The following is an 8,684-nucleotide window of genomic DNA, read 5'->3' as shown; positions in this document are numbered from 1 at the left end:
CCTTCAATTTTTAATATCTGAACAGCAATGATTTGTGTGGCGTTCACAGACATTCAGTCCAGTAGTGATAATGATCCAGTGGTGAATGAGACACATGGGCCAAAAAGGCTCAGACTTACATGACCAATTCTAGTGCAAACCAAAGGATTTGGTGAAAAATAAACAAAAAATATTTAACCTGGCTATTCCAGTTATATGAACAAACTAACAAACCAATGCGTAAACAAAGATTTGGCTTGACTAGTTTTGCAAAAACAAAAGCTTCTCCTTTATAAAAAAAATATTATAAACGAAGCCAGTTCTATGTTAAAGAGATGAGACAAAAGATGTACAAGTTTTGAGTGCTTTCATTCCAGTCACACAAGAGAGTCCAATTGGACTGGAGACACATTTTGAAGCTACCTTTTTGTTTTTGTTACAATTTTTTCTTCTTTGTATTTCGTCCAAAGAAATATATACCAAGTATATCTGGAGGTTAGGGGGACCAGGACCTCATCTGGCCGTTATCTATCAACTTTACAACCTCCGATTTGTTCCACTTTGGGTTAGGAGCGACACGCTTGTTAGGCTATCGTACCATTACGGCACAGGATAGCAGCACCAGGAGCAGCTGTGGTGTCATCAGGCAGCTTGTAACATTGCTATTGTGGGTGATGGAGTGAGTGCTTTATGTGTGTCAAGATAGTGCTTGTGAATTTGTAGTGTGTGTGTGTGTGTGTGTGTGTGTGTGTGTGTGTGTGTGTGTGTGTGTGTGTGTGTGTGTGTGTGTGTGTGTGTGTGTGTGTAAACGCTGCTAGTTCTGGTGTCTCTTCATGTGCAGGGCGAGGTGGTCGGATCGGGAGAAGGAGCGCGAGCAGACGGCGCACTGGAAGGGTTTGGCGCCCGTGTGCTTCCGGAAATGACGCGTGAGCTCGTCGGAACGTGCAAAGCGCCAGTCGCAGCTGTCCCACGTGCACCTGTACGGCTTCTCACCTGCAGAGCGGGAGGAGAGAGAAAGTGTGAATTGGTGCAGCTGCTCTATGAAAAACTGAGCGCACACAGCAGCATTTCTTGTCCTATCACATGATCTCCAGCACTTTATAAAAGAACAGAGATGTGTCAATACGTGCCTGTAAACACTAATCATTACTAAAACAGACGTTAATTCCCTCAGTTGTATGATTCATACAGTTGGGTGGAGGAACTGGGGAAACAGGCTTTACAGAAAAGTCCAGTTGTCTAACAACATATACAGTCATAACACTGTCAGACACTCATCAAGCACTAATGCTGCACAAGTTTCCCACGGGCGACTCCTCCGTATTGTCGGGCCTTTGCCTCTGTGCATTTGTCTTTGACGGAGGAAGTAGTCGGCTACTCTGTCACTCTGTCATTCCAATAATGTAAAGCTGTACCAGACACTTTGTGAAAAAAACTTGTGCTACCTGTCTCCTTCAACGGGCCACCCCTACGGGGCCACCCAGTGGGGATTTGTTCATCCATTGTATCTATCCATGCAGATCATTTTGCTGACACTGGTCCAGGTTTTGAGATATCTGCCTCTGACAATTGTGCCTCCACCCAAACACAACAAAGGTGAATTTAATTGTAACTGTGACATTTAAAGAATAAGACAACAAGAGCACATTACGCCCCCAAGTCTTAACATGGAGCATATTTCTACCAGCTCTATGTATTTAGCCGTCTGGTAACAACAGATGCATATGAAATAAGGCCAGTTTGTAAGGATCTTGATTCTGGCTTAGCTAAATCGCCCCCTTTTTATCCTTTTAAAAACCAGTTAAAATAATTAACATTTTCCAAAGCTCTATGCACCATAAACCTAATTCCATTCACCTCCATTAAAATGAGGTAGAAGCAGAAATCTAAATGATCAAAACCTGGACAAAGTAAAACTATCTGCTTTCTGGATACCATTACAGGTAAGTAAAAACACGTGTTTTTTGTCATTTGTGTGAACTAACCCTTTAAACAAGCACAGCAAGCGTCACTAAAATAACAACTTTAATCCTGTTACGAAATTAACCACATTGTGGCTAGACACACACACCTGAAACTGAACAGTACAAGGAGACACAATGAAAAGGCAGAAAAATAAGGTGAAGTGAACTGGGAGAAGTGTTCAGTTCTTCACCAACAAACACATGGACCTACACACACACACACACACACACACACACACACACGCACACACAGACAGACACACAAACAATCAGGATAATGGATGTTGATGGAGATTAGAGTGGGAACTCCCACAGGGACCCAAACGCATTAGGAATCATCTCATACAGATTACTGACAGGTGTGTGTAGACGTGTGTGTAGACGTGTGTGTGTGTGTGTGTGTGTGTATGTGTGTGTGTATATGTGTGTGTGTGTGTGTGTGTGTGTGTGTGTGTGTGTGTGTGTGTGTGTGTGTGTGTGTGTGTGTGTGCGTACGTGTGCATTCAAGCAGCTGAATAAGAGAAGTAGAATGAGTATCAGACAAAGATAGAAATGGGGAGGGGTTGAAGGTGGGAGGAAGGCACAAAGCAGAAAAGAGGATGATTAGATGAATGAAAGCGATAGAAAAAAACCCAAAAAACTAAGCGGGACTAACAAAAGCGGAGAGGATAAGGAAGTTGCTGCTACATCCCTCTTTATGTGTCGTGTCCTCATCTTGTGGTTTATAATAACTGCAATAACCGCAATCCGCCTGCAGCATGAATGACGCCACATCTAATTGTCGTGTCATGTTCCCAAAACTGAAATGCAAGGCACGCACACCCACAACGATGTTCTGAACAAACAGTTCAGATTCATAAGGGGAACAAACTCTGGATCTTAACGTGGTAAGAGTGAGTTTTGTTGTGTGTGTGTGTGTGTGTGTGTGTGTGGTGTGTGTGTGTGTGTGTGTGTGTGTGTGTGGTGTGTGTGGTGTGTGTGTCCAGATGAGTGAGGAATGCGTAGATATCAACAGAAGCTTTGTTTTGTTAGCTGGAGTGAGGTGGGGCCCAACACCTAAGCGCTTGTTTGTAGGCTTTGCTCATCCAAAACTAATAGTTCAAATCTAAATGTGAGAGGAGACATTGAAAGAAAGACTAGAAGCAAAGGGGAAAAAAAGGGAAAATGGACCCTGAAGTGCACACACACAGATGACTGAAGTGAAGAGATTAGGAACAAGACGATCTCAGATATTTTTGTATCTGCACAGATGGATGTTGTGCGTATATATTTATAGTGGCGAACAAGCCCCACAAGCATGTTAAAGCTTTTAAACATCGATGTCTGAACAAGCACTGGTATCTTAAGAGAAAACGGCACCATCCGTCTAGAGCTGACCACATCGTCTGAGAGTCATCCCCTGGCAGAAGTGTGTCACTTCCACCTGTTTTGATGGAATAGTATATTGGGCAGAGGATGGGAATGGGGTAGGATACATTTACACACACATGCCAGGAACACAACACTCTGCCTAGCAACATGGTGCCAGCGCAGATACCGAAATACAAGTCGCGTGGGCAGCGTCTTTTTTTGTTTTTTGTTTGACGAGTGCATGTTTTAAAAAGCTGCATTAATTAGAGGAATGTCTTACCCGTGTGAGTCCTGAGGTGGGCTTTCAGATGGGACGACTTGGTGTAGACTTTCTTGCAGCCTGACGACAGACGGGGAGATAAACACAAACAGAAGGCTTAATCCAAACGCAAATCATTCAAATGTCAATTATGTATTTACTCAATAAACTGAGCTGTGGTGTGCTAGAAATGTGAACTAATGAGGAACAGAAGTTGCTTCAGATATAGTCAACTTGTGTTTTTGTAACCGACTTTCAGCCTTTTCTGGTATTCAAACTGTTTACAATCAAATTAATTCAAATGCATCGCACTGAATACTTCTTTGTTGAAAACTTCGGTTCACTAGACCAGTTAGTTTGACATTGGAGTCGAGATATATTAAGTTAAAGATAACAAAACCTTTTGCACGTTATGTTAGACACTGTATGTTAACAATGTTAAAAAGGTCGTTACGATTTTGAACAATTAATAAAGATATTCTTCAGATTTATTCAGACTTTAAATAAGGAAATTAAAAGTTCATGTCTTGCAAAGATTAAACGGAGAGCAGCTGCAGCAGAGTGACTAATGTACTCTTTGGTAAAGTGTGGATTTGACTCCTTGTGTGGATTTGATGGAATAGAAGTTAGACATGTGGTAACATGCTGCAGGAGGCTCCGCTTAAGCCTATTTTACACGCTGCCACAGGCTAGTTGACATAACATGCCCTACAAGTAGCTGCACATAGTACAACAATCTGAGCCAACTACAATCTGAGCCAACAATTTAAAGTGTGACTGTATGCAAATGAAAAAAGATCAAATGACTTAAGGAGAACATCCACTTAATTAACACGCAGGCAGGTTCATTCCACAATCATACTGGTGATTACTTTGAATCCACAACAATGTGTGAGAGCGCATGGCGGAGAGCGCTCGAGACGTTTGAGGTGAGATGATAAATGCAAAGTAGTTTTTAGGCCAGCTGGTTAATTGAAATGCAATGATTGATGTTCTGCATTGCCAAAGTATTTTAATTCCAGTGAAGCACGAGCTCTGCTGTAGCTGTAGCTGTAGTACATTTTGTGACTCATGCGCCTGGGAAAGTCATTCTATACACAACACGTCATTTTTTAAAAATGCACGGGCGTCTTAAAATAAAGCTGTTTTTTTGCAAGTGACCAGATATTCACCTGACCACAGCAGAGTGTAAAAATAAACACAACAACGACAAGAATCAGCGTGCATGTACAGAGGTCGCCCCGTGTTCTCGTTCTAACCTGGGTAATCACAGTGGTGGATCCGTCGTTTCTCCAGGTCCGGGTTGTTCCTCCGGTTGTAGCGGGCAGGCACTGTGGTCTGAGCTGGGGTCGGTGCTGCGGTTGCTGCAGGTGCGACTTGGCCTGGGACCGGCGTGGGACCTGTAGTGTGGGGCAGAGCCAAGCTGCCTGGTCCCGGGCTGGGTCCGAGTCCAGGGGTGCTACCTGACAACTTGGAGGCGATGGTGGCCGCGTATGAGGGAGGAGGGGACATGGTGAGGAGCAGCTCCTTCTGCCTGTCGGGGCTGCCGGGCTCCGAGCTGGGCGGAGAGGGTGGCAGGTAGGGCACCTGCTGCTGGAGGAAGTGGGGGTGTGCCTGAGCATGAGGATGTGTGTACGCCCCGCCATTCAGGCTGCAGTAGGCCGGCTTGGCTGTCTGCTCTTGTTGAGGTGCCGAAGAAGCTACCGGCAAATTATGGAAAGGCGTGTGGATTGTGGTAGTGGAAGTGTGTTGTATCTGCTGCTGCTGCTGATGATGAATATGATGCTGATGTTGAGCCTCCATACCATTGCCATGGTGATGGTCCAAGCCAGAGTTTAGTAGCTGAAACAGCGAGCCGCTGTTGTCGTGGTGGTGGAGAGCATGCTGATCGAACTGCGATGACATTTCCTGTTTGATGAAGACTTCCGGCACTGAATCGTCGCCGCGACCGCCTCCCGACTGGTTGAAAACACTGGTGAAGTCCGGCAACCCTGCTAACGTCATGTTTATGGCTGAGGTTTCCATGGCGATACTGCCGGGCCCGTGCCCAGATGTACTGCAGCTAGTAGCGGACGTTGTGTTGGGGCAGTGCATTTGTATGTTGGGGGAGAAACACGGGGAGGCAGATTCTGTTTTGATTTGGGTGAGACCTGTGTGGTTCTGGTGCTGGGGGGGCCGCACCTGCTGGCACAAGCCCATCCTCAGGTAGGCAGCGTCAGGGAGGTAAAGATTCATGTTGAGGGTATAGGGGGCCCCGTCGTGATCGCCTGTGAAGAACTGATCCAGTGAAGACGCACTGGCTCTCTGTGACTTCTGCTGGCTGTCTGCGTGAGGTGGGAGGGGAAGAGACTGAGGGGAGAGATATCTGTCCATCTCACACTTTGCCTGTTGACAAAAAGAAAAACACAAAACAAAAAGTCTGGTTTAGAAACGTCTCATTTCGCCGTCTTAAAGTTAACTAGTCTAAATGAAATGCATCCAGTTGGACTCGCTTCTTGTGAGCCAACGGGAAACTATTCTGAGGTGCTATTTTAAGAAGACAAAAGGTTTGATAGCACAGTCACCGCTGAAACATTTATCAAGTAGTCATCAATAGGCAGTTGCCACATTCCCTTTCTGGCTGCAAGGCTGAACTCAAAAACCCACAGGCTGTCGGGGCCAGCAGTTGAGGATCAACCCAAAGGAAATCAGATCTCATACCTCTAATAATATAAACACATTAGGGACATTTTGCACATCTGCAGTTAGAATAACAAGCTACAGAAGCATCTTCATCATTTGGTTTTCACAGGTAAACAACTTTAAATCCTTGCTCGAGTTCTGCTTGGCGGTCTCATTCCTGTGACTCTGCAGGCAGGTATATATTAATATATATAAAATAAAAAAAAAAAAAAGAGAAGTTAGAGAAGCCCTGCAGCAGAGGATGAAACAGCAACATGAAAGGGAATGGGGAAACACCCATGCCTCCCTGTCCGCTGCAGTAGCAGCAGCAGCAGCAGTCTGGGGATGGGCTGCTATTTCTAGGCTCCTGATCCTACCAGCTGTTATGTAGCAAGCTCTCTCTCCCTCTCTCTCTCTTCTGCTGCACAAGTTTCCTGCTAACTGGGGGACAGAGTTGCAGGGAGCTTTCTGTCCGAAGCTGGTGTCAGTTGTTGTCAGCGTGGTATGATGGTGAGAGAGGTGGTGGGTGGGGAGGGGGAGAGAGAGAGAGAGAGAGAGAGAGAGAGAGAGACCAACAACTGGTGGCCAACTGGCTCGCATAGAAAACATGCGGTGAATGCGTTCAGCTGGTCGCTTATTACCACAAATAGTGCAAAAAAAAAAAAAAAAAAAGTGTGCATCAACAACATCACACAGCGAGGGCCGATGGAAATTTGGAGGCCAGCAATAAAAAAAAAATAAAAAAAATAAAAACAGGATCTACTACCGTTCTGCCACGCCCATTCAATGAAATACATCACTAATGTGTGAAGTCGGTTTTATTTCTAAAAACCATTTGATTGTTTTTTTTTGTTGTTGTTGTTGTTGTTGTTTTTTTACCTGCGTGTAGTCGTTTTGTCCAGTTTTGTCCGTTTCTGTGATCTTGCAGTCCAAGCCGAACAACGCCGAGTCCTCCAGGGGGAACACAGCGGGCAGGGTCGCCTTCTGCAGCGGGTAGAAGGTGTCCTCCTGCCCGCCGCCGCTCATCGCGAGTGTCGCGGCCATGAAGCTCCGGTGCAGCGACGCAAATGAACGCTCGTCCTCCTGTTATGTGCAGGGGGGAGAAAAAAAAGAAGAAGAAAAGAAAAAAAAAAAAAGGAGGAGGAGGAGGAGGATGCTGCTGCTACAGCTACAGCAGGAGTGGAGCCGGTTCGAGGTGTAGTGCGTGTGGTGGAGTTATTAACGCGTGCCTGTCTGCTACATCTCCTTCCACTTGTTTCATCCCCTCCTCCGGCCCGCAGACAGTTTTCTATCTCCGCTGTAGGGGCGGAGCGGCTCAGTGTAAATACTGCACATGCACCGCCTTCCAAACCTTTAAAAAAAAAAAAAAAGGCTTTGATCATTCATTCACTGGCCACCGCCCTACGCTCCATCTAAATACACCGACAACAGCGTGCTGAAGTGTGCACAAGACCAGCCAGACCGGATACACATCCAGAGAGAAAGTCAGCTTTAAAACACACCAAAACATCCTTTTTATACATTATTTTTCAGATTGTTTTTTTTTCAACTCCAGTGTTTTAATCTATGTATAAATAAATATTGATAACATATATATATATATATAGAGAGAGAGAGAGAGAGAAATCCCAGGGAAAAGTGTTAAAAAAAATTATAATAATAACAGATACCACCATGAAACTTCCACAGTAGATAAATGTACATGTTATGTTTAAATATGCTGATTTGCACACATTTCAAAACAGAAATGTGAAAATTGGATAAAGCCATGTTCAAGATTCACGTTTGCTGACATATTAAGAGTCAAAGGTTTTTACAGAGTAGATTTTGGATCTCTATTTTTATAACTCCATAAATCTGAAAATGCTGTCAACAGCCAAATAATAGGGGTAAAAAAAAAAAAAAAAAAAAAATGTAACCACCAGATTTAGACATTAAAATCCCCCAGTTGATTACTAATAGTAAGACAATTATTTCTCTGTATAACGAATATTCTGAAATATTTTGTTTTTATATGCAAATGAGGCATTATCTTATGCTATCTATAAATCTACAAATAAGAATAGAAAAGTGTAGTGAAACACTAATCATCTATTTGTAATATAAATAAAATATTATTATTTTTGCCATAATGTCATAAAGACATAATTGGAGCGACAGTGAGGACTCAGGAAGTGAGTCTCTCATTAGACCTTGCAAAGCCTCTTAAATGCCCACTTATTTCAAATCCCACTCCTGCAGTTTGTAATAAAGGCAATCAAACTCATTTATTTTCTAAGCTCCTCCACAGAAGACTTTTTTCAAAAAAATTCACAGGTTGAGGAGCACTTTTTCAAGTAGACAAATGAATATATGAAGGACTAAGTATATATTTTTTTACAGGACTTCCTTGTACTGTGAAATAGATGGGGTTGAAACATTACACTTAATCATACAGTTTATTATGAAAAAAAAATCCTTCTGCCATGGCG

The 8,684-nt window shown here is 43.7% G+C and overlaps 1 protein-coding gene across 1 annotated transcript; it reads right to left on the bottom strand.

Annotated features, from left to right (window-relative positions):
- Positions 1 to 710: 710 nt before the first annotated feature.
- On the bottom strand, positions 711 to 7,257 carry klf5a (Kruppel-like factor 5a). Its single transcript, XM_054600643.1, has 4 exons — positions 7,093 to 7,257; positions 4,812 to 5,937; positions 3,574 to 3,633; positions 711 to 972 (listed from the first exon to the last, which is right to left on the bottom strand). The coding sequence occupies exons 1-4, from the start codon at positions 7,255 to 7,257 to the stop codon at positions 794 to 796; spliced, it is 1,530 nt and encodes a 509-aa protein (XP_054456618.1). The 3' UTR covers positions 711 to 793.
- Positions 7,258 to 8,684: the final 1,427 nt, after the last annotated feature.

This window comes from Anoplopoma fimbria, chromosome 6 (assembly GCF_027596085.1).
Source record: "Anoplopoma fimbria isolate UVic2021 breed Golden Eagle Sablefish chromosome 6, Afim_UVic_2022, whole genome shotgun sequence".
Taxonomy (NCBI): Eukaryota; Metazoa; Chordata; class Actinopteri; order Perciformes; family Anoplopomatidae; genus Anoplopoma; species Anoplopoma fimbria.
Note: the sequence above shows the minus strand (reverse complement) of the source record. Positions and strands in the feature narration are given on the sequence as shown.